Raw genomic sequence first — 17,809 nt, forward strand, 5'->3', positions numbered from 1 at the left:
TCGTAAACCAGTATCTGCAGTTCCTTGTTTAATTCAAAATTGGCCGGCAGTGGTGTCCCGGATTTAATAAATGAAATCATTCTCCTTTATTACTAGAAGGAGGATTCTAAGAATAATCCACAAGCCATTCGTAACACTCTCAGTTTTTTTAGGTTTAAGTTTATTTTTGAGATACCGAGATACAGTTGAGGATGGGGATTGAAGTCGAGGGCGAGAGCGAGAGCTGACGGCGTTTTTTTGTTCGCTTAAAAAAAAACCCAATTATTTCCAAAAATAATACTTGCAATGCAAAACACCACTAACACGCCCATCACCTAATAATATATATTTTTAAAACACCAAAAAAAAAACTATTTTCAAGTCCACTGGGTCAGGATGGCAGGCGCGTGATGTTCCTCACGCACGCTCTGCTGGTTTGACGCAATCGGTGCGTGAGCTCGGCGCGGGGGCGAGAAGTTCCCCGGCTGGCAGGCGGACGGGCAGCGGCGACGACGGGCTGAACCGCCGCCGCACCACCACCCCCAAGGTTATTACAAAGCCGGGGAGGGGCAAAACCACAAGCAAACAAAAAAAAGGCTACGCGGCGCCTGCTGGCCTATGTGACGGAAGGAGAGGCGTGTCAGTCGGCTGATAAAGACAACACAGAGAGCGGGCAGGGCAGCCAGTGAGTGAGGAGTTCAGACTGCCCCAACAGAGGGCAAATGGCGAGGGCACCGGGGTGAAGGGGGCGCCTTTCAGGGACAACTAAGACACCGCAGAAGTCAACTCGTAACGACTGGATTTGTTTAATTGTGTCTCTCTTTGACAAGAGAGGCAGGGGGCAACCGATTTTACCTGCTGAGAGGAAAGGAGAAGGCGAGCGTCCCTCTTCCCGTCGACGGAGCGGCCGCACCGCGCGGCTCGAGCGCCGGCCGGCCGACCGTTACCGGCCGCGTTCGAATGAAGAGCGCGCGCGCGCGCGACCCTTCCCTCCCCCGGGTCGCGCGCTGCCTGCAAGCCGCTGCCCCGCCACAGTCACCCCCCACCCCCCTCCTCAGTCACCCTCGGTGATATCGATCCCTTCCTCTCACTTTCCGCGCTGCTGCCGCCCGCGCTAACCGTCTTTAACCGAAAAGAAAAGAAGTTGCTCCTATTGTCGCGGTAGATGTTTAGTACGGAGAAAGCGGCCCTGGGGGGTGGCGCCGCTGCCGCCGCTGCTGCTTCTGTCTCCGTCGCCGCCGCTGCCGCTGGTTCGAGACGAAGCTCGGCCTCTCCGGGCGAGCGGGGAGCGGCGGCCTCGGTGAAAGCCAACTCGCAGGACAGGGCGAAGAACAACAACTGCAGCAGCCCCAGTCCCAGTCCCAGCCCCAGTTCGACTCCTGCATCGGAATCCGGGCGGATAGTTCACGAGGAACAGCGCCAGCACGACCCGGAAGCTGGCAAAGTTGTGGAGGGTTTGCTGAGCAAATACACCAATCTGATCCAGGGCTGGCAGAACAGGTAAGGGACAGTGCGCCTAACTTGGTTTGAAGGGGGAGGGGGGACATTTACCAATTTGCTGTGTGAAATAAGGTAACACGACTACATTTCTCGGTGTGTCTCAGGCAGTCGCTGGATGATTTGCTCCAGAGAGTACAACAACGACGTGAGCCGTGACTCCAGCGTTAAATTAATTTCCCCCAGGTTGATGATATTATTGGACGGATGCTGTTTCCACAGATGCTACCTTCATCTACTGCGATTTTGTGTATATATTAAATTTCCAGCATCAATAGTCTTGGTGAGGTATGGTCTAGTTCAAGACCTACATTGAGCGTCAGAGGGTCGTTTTAATTGATTTTGTGTTTAAATACCAGCACGTACAATGTACGTTTAGTAGCCCAACTGTATACTCAATGCCGGGATTTATTCACAAAGTGTTGGAGTAACTCAGCAGGCCAGGCAGCATCTCAGGAGAGAAGGAATGGGTGACGTTTCGGGTCGAGACCCTTCAGGCAGCATCTTCAGTCTGAAGGGTCTCGACCCGAAACGTCACCCATTCCTTCTCTCCTGAGATGCTGCCTGACCTGCTGAGTTACTCCAGCACTTTGTGAATAAATACCTTCGATTTGTACCAGCATCTGTAGTTATTTTCTTACACTCAATGCCGGGAACTCGCCTCGTATTTTGTGCGAGGGATAATTAACGAGGGATAATGACATAAAGATGTCATAAAATTATTTTCTGTACAAAGTCAGACTATGATAAAAGACACACAGTGCTGGAGTAACTCAGCGGGCCAGGCAGTATCTCCTCCGTCATAAGGATTCTGACTCAAAATGTAATCTATTCATGAGTTGCAAACACGCTGCCTAATCCGCTGAGTTACTCGAGCACTTTGTGTCTATCTTTGTAAACCAGCATCTACAGTTCCTTTTAAAAAAAATGATATTCAACAGTTCATTTGTAATTTCATACAGTCTTACAGCAAGGAAATAAATAGGCATTTAGCCTGACTCCTCCATGCTGACTGAAATGCCCGTTTACGCTCATCTCAGTGTCCTGCATTGGCCCCATATTCCTCTGTTCTTCTCTCTATGTACATGTCCAAACGCTCTTTAAATGATTGTATCTGCCCCTATCATTTCAACTCGTTTCATATAGCCATCATTATCTGTGTGGCTTTAAATATGTCCCTTCTCCCTTTAAACCTAGGTTTTATAGTTTGAGAGCCCCCCACCCTTTGAAAATGCCTGATTATCTACCCTATTTGTGCTCTTAATTTTATTAACCTCTAAAAGGTTCACCTTTCAAATTTCTCGTAAATGTATCGTCTAACTCTGGGTACTGGGACATGTTGGCCGGTGCTGGCAAGTTGGGCCAAAGGTATTTGTAGCAATCGACTGCATAATTTTATGAATCTAACTGGGTCTCTCCACCTTCCTATACAACTGGATCCTCACTTCCTCATGAGTGGACCTGAATCAGCATGATTCGACAACACCATCTCCTTGCTGGCCACCAGCTTATGGACACCATGCTCAGGCTGCATGCTCAGTCCCTTCCTCTACACTCTCTATATACCTATGACACAGGCGGCACAGTAGCGCAGCGGTAGAGTTGCTGCTTTACAGCGAATGCAGCGCCGGAGGCTCAGGTTCGATCCTGACTACGGGTGCTGCACTGTAAGGAGTTTGTACGTTCTCCCCGTGACCTGCGTGGGTTTTCTCCGAGATCTTCGGTTTCCTCCCACACTCCAAAGATGTACAGGTATGTAGGTTAATTGGCTGGGTAAATGTAAAAATTGTCCCTAGTGGGTGTAGGATAGTGTTAATGTACGGGGATCACTGGGCGGCACGGACTTGGGCCGAAAAGGCCTGTTTCCGGCTGTACATATATGATATGATATGACTGTATCCAGGCATGCCGACAACGTCATTCGTCAACGATACCATTGATGCTAAACTAATAATGGGTACCAATGAAGGAGGGTGATCGATAATCAGATCGTGTGGTGACATAACATCGATCCCTCACTCGAAATAAGCAAAAACAAGGAGATTACTTTTTATTTAAGCAAGGAAAGCAGGCGAACTTTGCACCCATCTTCATTGGTGGCATGTTGAAGAGAGTCAACAGCTTTACGTTTCTAGATGTACACATCTCTGATGATATGTCCTGGGAACAGCATGTTGATACCATCAGAAAGTAATCTCACCAATGACTCTAGTTCCTCATAAATTTGAGAAAATGTGGCATGCTTGGTTGTGTCTTGGGTGGATTTGGAAATGAATGAAGGAAGCTGCAGAAAGTGGTGGGCATTGCTTGGTCGATCATGAGCATTGACATCCCCTCTGTTGAAAAGATCTACAGAAAACGCTGTCTCAAGAAGGCAGCTATTATCATCAAAGACCCACACTATCCTAGCCACATTCTGAATTGGGGAGCACTATTTGTTTTGTACATTTGGGATTGGTTATAAAGCACTTTTGATTTGTACTAGAGAGCCACTTGAGTTACTTTGGAAAATGACGTGCAGGAAGAAAACTATCTTAAACAGTGCAGGTAGACCTGCAACATTGCATGTTTCCATATTGCTAATTTGATCTATGAATGATTAAATAAAATAATCCATTTTGTATTACACAGACTGATAATCTTTGATTTTTCATGATTTTTCATACAGTCGTACAGCAGGGAAATAGGCTCAATAGACAATAGGTGCAGGAGTAGGCCATTCGGCCCTTCGAGCCAGCACCGCCATTCAATGTGATCATGGCTGATCATTCTCAATCAGTACCCCGTTCCTGCCTTCTCCCCATACCCCCTGACTCCGCTATCCTTAAGAGCTCTATCTAGCTCTCTTGAATGCATTCAGAGAATTGGCCTCCACTGCCTTCTGAGGCAGAGAATTCCACAGATTCACAACTCTCTGACTGAAAAAGTTTTTCCTCATATCCGTTCTAAATGGCCTACCCCTTATTCTTAAACTGTGGCCCCTGGAACATGTTTCCTGCCTCTAACATGTCCAACCCCTTAATAATCTTATACGTTTCGATAAGATCCCCTCTCATCCTTCTAAATTCCAGTGTATACAAGTCTAGTCGCTCCAGTCTTTCAACATATGACAGTCTCGCCATTCCGGGAATTAACCTAGTAAACATACGCTGCACACCCTCAATAGCAAGAATATCCTTCCTCAAATTTGGAGACCAAAACTACACACAGTATTCCAGGTGCGTTCTCACTAGGGCCCTGTACAACGGCAGAAGGACCTCTTTGCTCCTATACTCAACTCCTCTTGTTATGAAGGCCAACATTCCATTGGCTTTCTTCACTGCCTGCTGTACCTGCATGCTTCCTTTCAGTGACTGATGCACTAGGACACCCAGATCTCGTTGAACATCCCCTCTTCCTAACTTTCACAATTCAGACAATACTCTGCCTTCCTATTCTTACCACCAGTGGATAACCTCACACTTATCCACATTAAACTGCATTTGCCATGCATCTGCCCACTCACACAACCTGTCCAAGTCACCCTGCAACCATATAGCATCTTCCTCACAGTTCACACTACCACCCAGCTCTTAGCCTGACTCCTCCTTGCTGACTGAAATGCCCATTTACGCTCTTCTCAGTTTCCTGCATTGGCCCCATATTTCTCTGCTTATGTACCTGTCCAAACGCTCTTTAAATGATTGTACATGAAAGCACATGATTTTTCCATCTAAGATCCTCCATTCAGGGACCTCAGTGGTCCTTCCAGGTGATCCAGAGGTTCACGTGCATTTCCTCTAACTTCATCTACAGCATCTGGTGTTCCCTTTCTGCCCTACTGTACATCAGTAAGACCATGCGTAGACTTGGCGACTGTTTCGACAAACACTTGCACTGCGTCTGCCAAAGCCTAACGCATCTCCGGGTTATTAACCATTTTAACTCCTCATATCATATCATATCATATACATACAGCCGGAAACAGGCCTTTTCGGCCCTCCAAGTCCGTGCCGCCCAGTGATCCCCGCACATTAACACTATCCTACACCCACTGGGGACAATTTTTACATTTACCCAGCCAATTAACCTACATACCTGTACGTCTTTGGAGTGTGGGAGGAAACCGAAGATCTCGGAGTAAACCCACGCAGGTCACGGGGAGAACGTACAAACTCCTTACAGTGCAGCACCCGTAGTCAGGATCGAACCTGAGTCTCCGGCGCTGCATTCGCTGTAAAGCAGCAACTCTACCGCTGCGCTACCGTGCCGTCCTCTTCCCATTCCCATTCTCACCTTTCTGTTCTTGGCCTCCTCCATTGCCAGAGACAAAATGGAAACCAACGGAACAGCACCTCGTATTCTGCATGGGTAGTTTGCAACCCAATGGTATGAACGTAGAATTCCTCAATTTTGGGTAACTACTACCCACCCATTCCCACTCTCCTCACTCGCTTATCCCATCTGGACTTACACCTACGGCTTTATCCTGCCCCTTCACTCTTCCAACTTCCTTTCTTTCTCCCCCTCAACACCAGTCAGTCTGAAGAAGGGTCCCCACCCAAAACACCACCTACTCGCGTTCTCCAAAGATGCTGTTTGACCTGCTGAGTTACTGCAGCACCTTGTGTCATAACTTTTTTTTTGTAAGCCAGCATCTGCAGTTCCTTATTTCTACACTTCTATTGACAGTAATGGTACTCTGTTAAAAGACTAATGTGCAGCCTTTAGTATTTTTATCTTGAAGTAACAAAAATAACCTTATTGCTATTGAAAAGATCTTTATTGAAATTTTCTAGGAACAATAACATTGTGAGTCTGGAAACACTCTACTCCCCTTTGCCCCATTGACACAATTCTTTACAGCGTAAATACTTATAACTTGAGTCTTTGGAACTCCTTCGTTATAGCAGAATTAACTATACTGTGAACTTCACGCTACTAAGATTGCGCTATGAACTTTTGTTTGCATTATCATGGTCTGGTTTACCTCGAAGGGTCACGACCCGAAATGTCACCCATTCTTTCTATCCAGGGATGCTGCCTGTTCCGCTGAGTTACTCCAGCATTTTATAACTTTCTTCGGTTTAAACCAGCATGTTGTAGTTCGTGCCCTATGAACAGAATAGTCAGACAACCAAATTCGTTTAACCTCTTTATTCTACTCACCCAGGTGGGAGAGAGTCTAGAAACCAAAGTGTTTTGAAACGCTCAGGAAGCTAGTGTAGTCTCTCTCCCCGAATGCTAACAATTACACACATTTTATACCCTTAATACATGTGCCAGTACATTTCCGTTGCTACCTTATATGGCAAGTTTTACAATGTCCTATAAATCTTTGTGTCTTTCGGGACCTCCGTGTCCGTTGTGTCCATCGTGACCTCTTCTTTCTTGGGAACAAAGGGCAGTCCATATGGCAAGATGTTCTTCTTAACACTTCAAAGCTTTGAGGCAATGATACTGCCATAATGGACCATCGGCCCCCACAAATATCCTAAACCAAACCAATCCCATCTTGAAGTATTAATTCGATCTTGGGCTAAATCTGCCCCTATTTTCTTAGTCAAGTCTTCGTCAATTTTAATTGAATAACACATCTAAAAACAACCCACATTGACCAAAGCGCTGTACCTGCAGCTTGTGGATGATGTACGCAGTGGAACTGCTGGCGGATATTTAACTGTTCGCACATTTCCTCATTAACTTTGGCTGTAAAATAGGGTCCGTTGTCCAAAGTGCTCAATGTACACAGTAGTCCAAACCTCGGCACTATTTCTTTCATCATACAGTGGGTGTAATTCGAATTTAACTCTGTTTGATCCTGCATTACGCTTTCCAGTTCTTTTTCTACCTCTTCGCTCTGTCTCCAAGTCATTACATCAGGGGTGTAGGATAGTGTTAATGTACGGGGATCGCTGGGCGGCACGGACTTGGAGGGCCGAAAAGGCCTGTTTCCGGCTGTATATATATGATATGATATGATATGATAACCATTCCTGAAAATTGCGTTTCTTGTAATCCTTTATCCCAAGCATTTCGTAGTTTTATTCCTTCTCCCATCAATCCTCCTACTGTCTGTATCTTATTTTGAAGGGTCTCTATATCGAAGGAATTTAACATTCCTATTGCAGTTCCAACACCTCCATTGTAATTTCAGCAACGTACATTCACTCTGCTTCCTGGATTCATATTCTATTCTGACGGTCAAATTTAACACATTCGGGGATCTAACCTTTGGGGTACAAGTTGTAGACATTCGCCTTAAATGTCCTACATTGGATTCTTCCTGGGTAGTCTCTCGTACTGACCAGTGGGGGGTGCCTTCCTTCTATCTGGGTAGCATTGGTACACGCCAGCCAATCATCTTTCTTCAGAATGTAAGTGCTGCTACTTGCCCCCCAGCTGTTCCAGCCCTTTCTGCTCCATCCCCTTAACGCAGTTTGATTACTCAACCATGCGGTTCCATCTCCTCTTTCACAAGTCATGCTTACATTCCATTTAGTGGTCAAATCGACCCTCCCTTGGTTATGTGTAATAACCATTAGTTGTCCTTTTGCTGCATACCCTTCGCACCCCTCAGGGCATTGTACTTCATACTTCCCCACTGCACCTGCTGTGTTGGCTGGACATGTAAAGCTCTCCTGCGTTCTACTGCAAGAGTCCCTTCTCCCGTCTATTCTTCCCCTCATCTCTTCTCGTAGGGACGACTGATGTAACCCTCGTTCGTCTAGACCGACCCTGATATGGCTGCTGCTTCTTACATGGAAAACTAAATTCATCTGTCAGGCATTGGAAATTAAACTGGCACAAAGCATGTCCGCAGGGTACAACCCAATAGGCTTGGTCTCTCAATTGTTTAGCTCTGGTCTTATTGAACCGTCCTGAGCAGGGTCCTATTCTTTCTGCCTTCCAGGGTATTGTGCCGTTGCCTCCTCTGCATATCATCTGAACGTCTCTACATAAATATCATGGAGTAAATACAGATTAACCACAATCCCATATAAATCTTGAGTGCACTTCAATAGCAATAGCAAAATAGCAACATCAATAGCAAAATCAATCCATCAGCTAAACACATCAACAATAACTAAGCAATACTTATAACTATGTACACGTGGCAATTCAATAAAATCAATTTGTAAACCCCAATGTATTTTGGGGTGATACCATGTAGCATTTATTACACCCAACATTCCCCTCTTACCAGCATTGGTAAGAGAGTGCACATAATGCAACAAAACAGGTAAAAGCACGTTAGGGACACAAACTTTGCCAGAGGCAGTAACCCAAAGCGAGTCAGATTCACTGGTGTCTCTCCACTGGTGTCTCTCAACCTCGGGGGCGTCCCCCTGAAGCTGGCAGAATTCCGAAACACTGGGCATAGCGGTAGTTGCAGAAAACTGCTGTTGTACACCTGTGGTAGGGGTCAGGGCCTCTGTGCGTGCCAATGTGTCAGCCAATGCATTCCTGAAAGAAATGGGATCCTTGACAGATGTATGCGAATTACATTAAATGACAGCCAAGGTTTTCGGGAGTGTTAAACTCGCTAGTAGACTTCGGGCAAACCGGGCATTTTTAATAGGAGTGCCTGCTGCAGTCAAAAAGCCCCTGTGCTGTCACAGGTTACCAAAATCATGTGCAACCACAAAGGCATATCGTGAGTCGGTGTAAATATTAGCACGTTGGTCAACGCAAAGGTGGCAGGCCTGCGTGAGGGCAAATAATTCAGCCTGCTGGGCAGAATGAGGTGTACTTAAAAAGGCGAGGGTAGGCAGTATCCTCAATCTAGCGCCGATCGTGCGGATTCTTGTTCGTGGCGCAACTTCACCCTTTCACCAATAGTTGTCTGGGACTCATCCATGGTCCCTGATACCGCCTCATAATCGGGGGGTTGTCCCGAGTATCCTGGCGGGAGGGTAGGACCGGGACTGGCACCACCGCAACTGGTGGCTCTCCCTGTGGGGCTGTGGGGATCGGACACGTCCAGGGTTCCTCGTCACCCTCGGACTCCTGATTACCTAATAAAGCCGCTATAGACTCCAGTGGTTCGGATTCTGACTTTTGTTGTTGTACGGCGGGATATATCCCTTTGGTACCGGTTTTAAATTCATCTCAAGCTCGGGTAGCACGGTCAAGTCTTAGATCATACACCTTACATTCCGCTTGCAAAATATCGCATGTTTTCGGTATTCCCAAACTATCACACACTGATATCCCTCTACTATTTGCATTTTCCCTCCAACTTCGCTCCCTCGACTCCTGATGGTGCTTCCCCCTCTTTCCATTCTTTAATCCTATTTTTCCATTTCTTCACTGCTTCTCGCTCCCACATTAATTGTTACCAAACGATCAATTTACCCAGACCAAGACAATGTCAACAAGAGTGACAGCCCTTTACGTTAAAATACCGGGGCACCGCCATCACTCTTATCCAAAGTCCGTCTCACATGTCTGACATCCAATTACCAAACGATCAATTTCTCTTATATCCATAGCATGTCCCATTCCTGGCCTGACAACCAATCACTATATCACGTTATGAAATTACTCTTAAATTTACCCAGACCACAGACTCATGCGATAAAGACTCTTACCTCAATATCATCCTTATCCTTGCCCTTTTCCTTATCGGTTCGTCTGTGAATCTCAGTTGAACACAAAATCAACCCCAAACGAGGGACTTCAGTGTCTGAAAAACGTCAACGTCCGGGGTCTCGAACAACGGTCGAGAAGTGCACTCTGTCCCCTTCGGATGTGTTTCAGTCACCGCTGCCTCTTAGTCGTTCGTGGTTGACAGTGCCAAAGAGATCCTGCCGACTACGCCAAATGTTGTAGTTTGTGCCCTATGAACAGAATAGTCAGACAACCGCATTCGTTTAACCTCTTTATTCTACTCACCCAGGTGGGAGAGAGTCTGGAAACCGAAGCGTTCAGCAACGCTCAGGAAGCTAGTGTAGTCTCTCTCCCCGAATGCTAACAATTACACACATTTTATACCCTTAATACATGTGCCAGTATATTTCCTGTTGCTACCTTATATGGCAAGCTTTACGATGTCCTATAAATCTTTATGTGTCTTTCGGGACCTCCGTGTCTGTTGTGTCCATCGTGACCTCTTCTTTCTTGGGAACAAAGGGCAATCCATATGGCAAGATGTTCTTCTTAACACTTCAAAGCTTTGAGGCCAGTTGCTGATATCGGAGGATACGATCAGCCATAAACCGCACTTCCATGCTGACAACAGGATGCCCCAAGAATAATCCGAGCTGGAGCTTTCACACCCCTTTTACACCCCTGCAATAAAACCCACATGGCTACATGCCGAATGTTCGCCCTTACAAGCATCTGCAGTTCCTTACTACAGTTGACAATGTATTTGTTATTTTGAATTTGCACGTGGCTTTAACAAGAAATTATTTCTGGAACTGGTACAAATGACAATTAAACAAATTGCCAATTAAATAAGCAGAATTCATTTAGCCCTGCTATTTTTTTTCATTTGTTAACCAGTGATTCAAAGAGATGCAAGTTTGTTCACCAAGCAGTGAACTCTGGGACAAAGGGCCTGTTTCTGTGCTACATAACTCTGAAAATTATTACGGTTTAGTTTTCCATATTGTGGTTGTGGGGATAGGGGAAGGAAGAGGCAATCCTGTTAATTTTCCCTACTCTCACGACTTGGAATACGAGAGCAATTTCAGGGTTTCATGGTCAGTTTATTGTCACATGTACCAATTAAGGTACAGTGAAATTCAAATTGCCATACTAAAAAAGAGCAACAAGACACACAGCTACATAAAAAATTAACGTAAACATCCACTACAGTGGATTCCCTACGTTCCTTACCTTGATGGAAGGCAATCAAGTCTAATCAGCTTCCTCTTTATTCTCCTGTGGTTGGGGCAGTCGAACCATCTGAAGTCGGGGCATTTTGAAGCTCCTGCGTCGGGGCGATCGAAGCTCCTGCGACCTGCAGCTTCCGAAGTCGGTCTCTGATCAGAAACCGCGAGCTGCACGATATTAAAGTCCACAGGCTCCCGAGGTGGAGCGCCTGAATTTGGTCTCCAGCAAAGGCTGCCAACTCCTTGATGTTGGGCCGCAGTGCGGACTAAGATACAATACGGAAATAAATCGCATCATCGTCGAGGTAAGAGATTAGAAAAATTCTTGAGGATGTAACTAGGAAAATTGACAGGGGAGAGCCGGTGGATGTACTGTACCTTGACTTTCAGAAAGCCTTTGACAAGGTTCCACATAGGAGATTAGTGGGCAAAATTAGAGCACATGGTATTGGAGGTAGGGTACTGACATGGATAGAAAATTGGTTGACGGACAAAGCAAATAGTGGGGATAAATGGGTCCCTTTCAGAATGGCAGGCAGTAACTAGTGGGGTACTGCAAGGCTCGGTGCTGGGACCGCAGCTATTTACAATATACATTAATGACTTGGATGAAGGGATTAAAAGTACCATTAGCAAATTTGCAGATGATACAAAGCTGGGTGGTAGTGTCAACTGTGAGGAAGATGCTATGATGTTGCAGGGTGACTTGGACAGGTTGTGTGAGTGGGCGGATGCATGGCAGATGCAGTTTAATGTGGATAAGTGTGAGGTTATCCACTTTGGTGGTAGGAATAGGAAGGCAGAGTATTATCTGAATGGTGTCAAGTTAGGAAGAGGGGACATACAACGAGTTCTGGGTGTCCTAATGCATCAGTCACTGAAAGGAAGCATGCAGTTACAGCAGGCAGTGAAGAAAGCCATTAGAATGTTGGCCTTCATAACAAGAGGAGTTGAGTATAGGAGCAAAGAGGTCCTTCTGCAGTTGTACAGGGCCCTAGTGAGACTGCACCTGGAGTACTGTGCAGTTTTGGTCTCCAAATTTGAGGAAGGATATACTTGAGGGGGTGCAGCGTAGGTTTACTAGGTTAATTTCCGGAATGGCGGGACTGTCATATGTTGAAAGACTGGAGCGACTAGGCTTGTATACACTGGAATTTAGAAGGATGAGAGGAGATCTTATCGAAACGTATGATTATTAAGGGGTTGGACACTTTGGAGGCAGGAAACATGTTCCCAATGTTGGGGGTAGTCCAGAACAAGGGGCCACAGTTTAAGAATAAGGGGTAGGCCATTTAGAACTGAGATGAGGAAAAACTTTTTCAGTTAGAGAGTTGTGAATCTGTGGAATTCTCTGCCTCAGAAGGCAGTGGAGGCCAATTCTCTGAATGCATTCAAGAGAGAGCTAGATAGAGCTCTTAAGGATAGCGGAATCAGGGGGTATGGGGAGAAGGCAGGAACGGGGTACTGATTGAGAATGATCAGCCGTGATCACATTGAATGGTGGTGCTGGCTCGAAGGGCCGAATGGCCTCCTCCTGCACCTATTGCCTATAAAAAGTTTCCCCCCCATCCCCCACATAAAACAAGCTAAAAAACACTGAAACAAATATTTGTGTGATTTTAATTAATTTAATCATGTTTTCATTGTTTAGTTAATTTTATTTTTCGCCTGTAGGTGATGGCCTCAATTTTAATAACATTAGGCATGCAGCATTAATTATTAATTTCAGCAGTGTTTGAAATCCATCTTGCCAAATGAAAAATATCTTGGCTATAACTATGTGGCTCAACTTTTTTTTATTATAGGGGGATTCTTCACTTGGATAAGGTTGTAAATGTTGCTATTGGAGCAAGAATGGCTCTTTACTCTGCCTTTGATTTTCAAAATATGGTCTGGTGCTTTCCTTTTGCACCTGAACATCAGATTTGTGAAATATAGATTTATTCCTTTGCTACTAAATATTGAAAGCATTTGTTACTTTCTTGGGTTAGGTTCTTCAATATGGTCCTCAAATTTTCATTTGAGTTTGTGAATGTTGATCGTATTCGGAAGAGACATCGATTCAAGGTTGATTTTTTTCTATCTTTTGATGTTGATAAGTATATAAGGTCATGTGTTAGGAGCAGAGTTCGGCCATTCAGCCCATCGAGTCTACTCCGCTGTTCAATCATGGCTGATCTATCTCTCCCTCCTAACCCCTGTCTTAAAAATCCTCCCTCTCTGCCTTAAAAATATCTATTCACTTGGCCTCCATAGCCTCCTGTGGCAAAGCATTCTACAGATTCACCACCCTCTGACTAAAGCAATTCTTCCTCATCTCCTTCCTAAAGAAACGTCCTTTAATTCTGAGACTATGACCTCTGATCTTGGACTCTTCCATTAGTGGAAACATCCCCTCCACATCCATTCTATCCAAGCCTTTCAATATTGGGTTAGTATATTCAGAGGGTAGAGACTTGACAAGCTGGTCAGGAAGGCCAGCTCTGTCCTAGGTTGCCCCCTCGACTCAGTACAGGTGGTGGGAGAGAGGAGGATGATGGCAAAGTTAACATCGATGCTGGACAATGACTCCCACCCCATGCAGGCCACTGTCACTGCACTGAGTAGCTCCTTCAGTGACAGACTCGTTCACCCCAAGTGCGTGAAGGAGAGATATAGGAGGTCCTTCATTCCCGCTGCTGTGAGACTGCACAACCAGCACTGCTCCCAGCAGACGAGTCAACAGTAACAGTTAAGGAATACACAGTAAACTGATGACAATTTATCCTTGTTTTTACTTTTATTTATAATGAATGATCTCTTGCTATCCACTTTGCTGCTGTAACACAGTAAATTAACCTACACCGGGGAAATTTACAGAGTTGACCTGTGAGGAATAAAATAAAATGTTCACCACAGAGAACCTTTTTGACGAATGTTTATTGGAAGAAAGGCCTTAATTTTGGAGTTCTAAGATCAATCATTTCTTTACATCTTGAAATCTGCATTTATTTGTCGGTGGTGGCATTCTTGTCTTTAGTTATAATGTGTTGGGTTCAAGAGCTATTGTAGTACAAGAGGACAATATATGGGGAGACATTTCATGTAATACTGAGAGACTGCTGCTGTGTTTCAACTAAATTGTCAAAGCCATGATTTCTTTTGGGTGGAGTTACAGGATTGTATGGCAGTGCTTGCATTTGTCTGTCATGACTAGTAATTTTGCAAACATCATCACAATCACATTTTCCTTGATTTGCTTATGTGGCATCTGTATCAGTGACTACAGTTCAGAATTACATCGTGATCTGGTTGTGGAGTGCTTTCTGCTTCTCCCAAGTCAGAAAAAAATGCACAATAAAAAATGTTCTCATGTATTGGCACAATAGATATTTAAATCTTTTTACATTTTGAACAGATTATTAGGAATTTGCAAATATTTTTTTTGGGAAAAAAATTGAAAACAGCTGTTGAGTGAGTGGGTAGATGCGTGGCAGATGCAGTATAATATAGATAAATGTGAGGTTATCCACTTTGGCGGCAAAAACAAGGAGGCAGATTATTATCTCAATGGAGTTAGGTTAGGTAAGGGGGAGGCCCAGCGAGACCTGGGTGTCCTTGTACACCAGTCACTGAAAGTTGGTGTGCAGGTACAGCAGGCAGCGAAGAAAGCTAATGGAATGTTGGCCTTCACAACAAGAGGATTTCAGTATAGGAGTAAAGAGGTTCTTCTGCAGTTGTATAGGGCCCTGGTAAGACCACATCTGGAGTATTGTGTACAGTTTTGGTCTCCTAATTTGAGGAAGGACATCCTTGTAATTGAGGCAGTGCAGCTTAGGTTCACGAGATTGATCCCTGGGATGGCGGGACTGACATATGAGGAAAGATTTAAAAGACTAGGCTTGTCTTCACTGGAGTTTAGAAGGATGAGAGGGAATCTTATAGAAACATATAAAATTATAAAAGGACTGGACAAGTTAGATGTAGGAAAAATGTTCCCAATGTTGGGCGAGTCCAGAACCAGGGGTCACAGTCTTAGATTAAAGGGGAGGCCATTTAAAACTGAGGTGAGAAAAAACTTTTTTACCCACAGAGTTGTGAATTTGTGGAATTCTCTGCCACATAGGGCAGTGGAAGCCAAATCACTAAATGGATTTAAGAGAGAGTTAGATAGAGCTCTAGGGGCTAGTGGAATCAAGGGATATGGGGAGAAGGCAGGCACGGGTTATTGATTGGGGACGATCAGCCATGATCACAATGAATGGCGGTGCTGGCTCGAAGGGTCGAATGGCCTCCTCCGGCACCTATTTTCTATGTTCTAAGTACACAGACGGAGAAAAGAGCAAATAAGTGTGAGTGGATCAAGGGCACACATGTTTAAATGATGGAGATTTTGATGCAAAACATGTAGATGGGTGTGGGGCAGGTAAAGAAAATAAATATGGGTCTTGGGGACTGTATCATACTGAATTAGTAATTCTGAGGTCAGTTTGAATTCCAGTATAGAAATAATGACATTGAAGATACTGCACAATTCTCATCAAAACTAATGTGGTTCGTTTAGTGCACAGGAACAGGCCCTTCGGCCACAATATCTGTGCTGATCATGATGCCAAGATAAATTAATCTCATCTGCCTGCATATGATCCATATTGTTCCATTTTCTGCACTTCCATGTGCTCATATAAAAGCCTCTTCAATGCCGCAAATATATCTATCTTCACCACTACCCCTGCAATGTGTACCAGGCATCTACTGGTACTGGTGTGTGTTTTTTAATACGACTCCCTGTGCGCCTTCTTTTAAATATTTCTCCTTTTACCTTAAAGCTATGCCCTGTAATCTTTCACATTTCTACGGGAAAAAGGGGTCTTCCCTGTCTACCCTATCTACTCCCCTCACTTTTTTAGACTTCTGTATGGTAGCACCCTCAACCTCCGGCATTCTGGAAAAAACCCCATTCCAGGTTGTCCCTCTCAGAGTGGGAGGTCTGCCATATTAATTATTTTAGATCTGCAACAGTGTGATTTGATTTTTTTTCCCATTGCTTTCTGAAACATCACCGGTTGTGTCAAAAACTGCTACTTCAAAACGCCAAAATAAAATGGGTTGGACAACCTTGGCATCGAATTCAGGCACGGCAAAGGCATTATTCAAACCAGTTGAACTCTAGAAATGTATCTAAGTTGGAAGAGTTAACCTGGAGACAAGCCAATTAACTGTCTGGCAGTTGTAATCACAATTTTAGTTTAAAAAATCTGAATAAATTCTGCCCTGTCTAGGTTCAGGTTCACAGCATTTCCAGTCAATATGAGGGACGTTAAAATCACCTATAACCCGACTACTCTTCCAGCAGTCTGTGAAAGCCCCACACGTCTGCTCTAATTCCCACTGACTATTGAGCTCAGCTCCACTCCTATACCTTAATTGTCGAATCCCCAAGGAATGCCCTCTCTCTGTTCTGGTATGATGCTCGACCACACACTCACCCTCTTACCTCCACCTCCATCACACCCGCAGTGTCGGCACACAGTCAAAGCTGTCTCTTTCTAAAGCTCAAGGTGACTTCCTTGCACTTACTCTGAGCGTATTTGTAAATTGCAAACTGCTGAATGAAACCACTTCCTCAATCTGCCCTTCCACTCTCTCCGAACTTTAGGTTCACCAGGTTAATCCCCGGGATGGCGGGGCTGTCATATGAGGAAAGATTGGAAAGACTGGGCTTGTATTCAGGAAAAATGTTTCCAATGTTGGGGGAGTCCAGAACCAGGGGTCACAGTCTAAGAATAAAGGGGAGGCCATTTAAAACTGAGGTGAGAAAACCCAGAGAGTTGTGAATTTGTGGAATTCTCTGCCACAGAAGGCAGTGGAGACCAATTCACTGGATGAATTTAAAAGAGAGTTGGACAGAGCTCTCGGGGCTAGTGGAATCAAGGGATATGGGGAGAAGGCTGGCACAGATTACTGATTTGGATGATCAGCCATGGTCACAATGAATGGTGGTGCTGGCTCGAAGGGCCGAATGGCCTCCTCCTGCACCTCTTTTCCAAGATTGCAGAGACTGGTTTTAGGATGCAGCTATTGATTCAATTGAGATCTTGTTTGTACATGATAGTTGCTTTTTTTCCATCAGGAAAGTCTCTGAAACTGGAGATAATGTTACAGACTATTTGTTTTAGATGAGATCTTGTAAACAATAATCTTACTAAGAGTGATCAATGTCTTTGAAGGGTTGACAAATGCTTCACTTCACCTTTTCTCTGCAGTTTCTTGCAGGAAGTTAAAAGTTCAGGGCGCACATCAATTAGCGAATGGCCAGCTCTGAAAGAATGCTGGTTCGTGGGATAGGCTTGGCTAGAGTTTTGAACCTTTGAACTAAACTCCCACAAGTACTTCCCAACTAGATTCAACAAAGATATCTAGTTGTTGTAGTTTGTTGTATCGATTTCCTGACCAACAGACCCCAATCAGTGATGATGGGGGACAAATCATCCTCTATGATAATCCTCAACACTGGTGCTCTGCAAGGACGC

General features: G+C 44.8%; 1 protein-coding gene across 1 annotated transcript in view; it reads left to right on the forward strand.

Moving 5' to 3' along the window:
* Positions 1 to 437: 437 nt before the first annotated feature.
* The window catches only part of LOC144602245 (oxysterol-binding protein-related protein 10-like), a 122,160-nt gene continuing 104,788 nt past the window's right edge, over positions 438 to 17,809 (forward strand). The window contains exon 1 of the mRNA XM_078415106.1: positions 438 to 1,479. Coding sequence (XP_078271232.1) covers positions 1,145 to 1,479 — 335 coding nt within the window. The 5' untranslated portion in view covers positions 438 to 1,144. The remainder of the gene's footprint in view (positions 1,480 to 17,809) is intronic.

This window comes from Rhinoraja longicauda, chromosome 2 (assembly GCF_053455715.1).
Source record: "Rhinoraja longicauda isolate Sanriku21f chromosome 2, sRhiLon1.1, whole genome shotgun sequence".
In the NCBI taxonomy this organism is placed as follows: domain Eukaryota; kingdom Metazoa; phylum Chordata; class Chondrichthyes; order Rajiformes; family Arhynchobatidae; genus Rhinoraja; species Rhinoraja longicauda.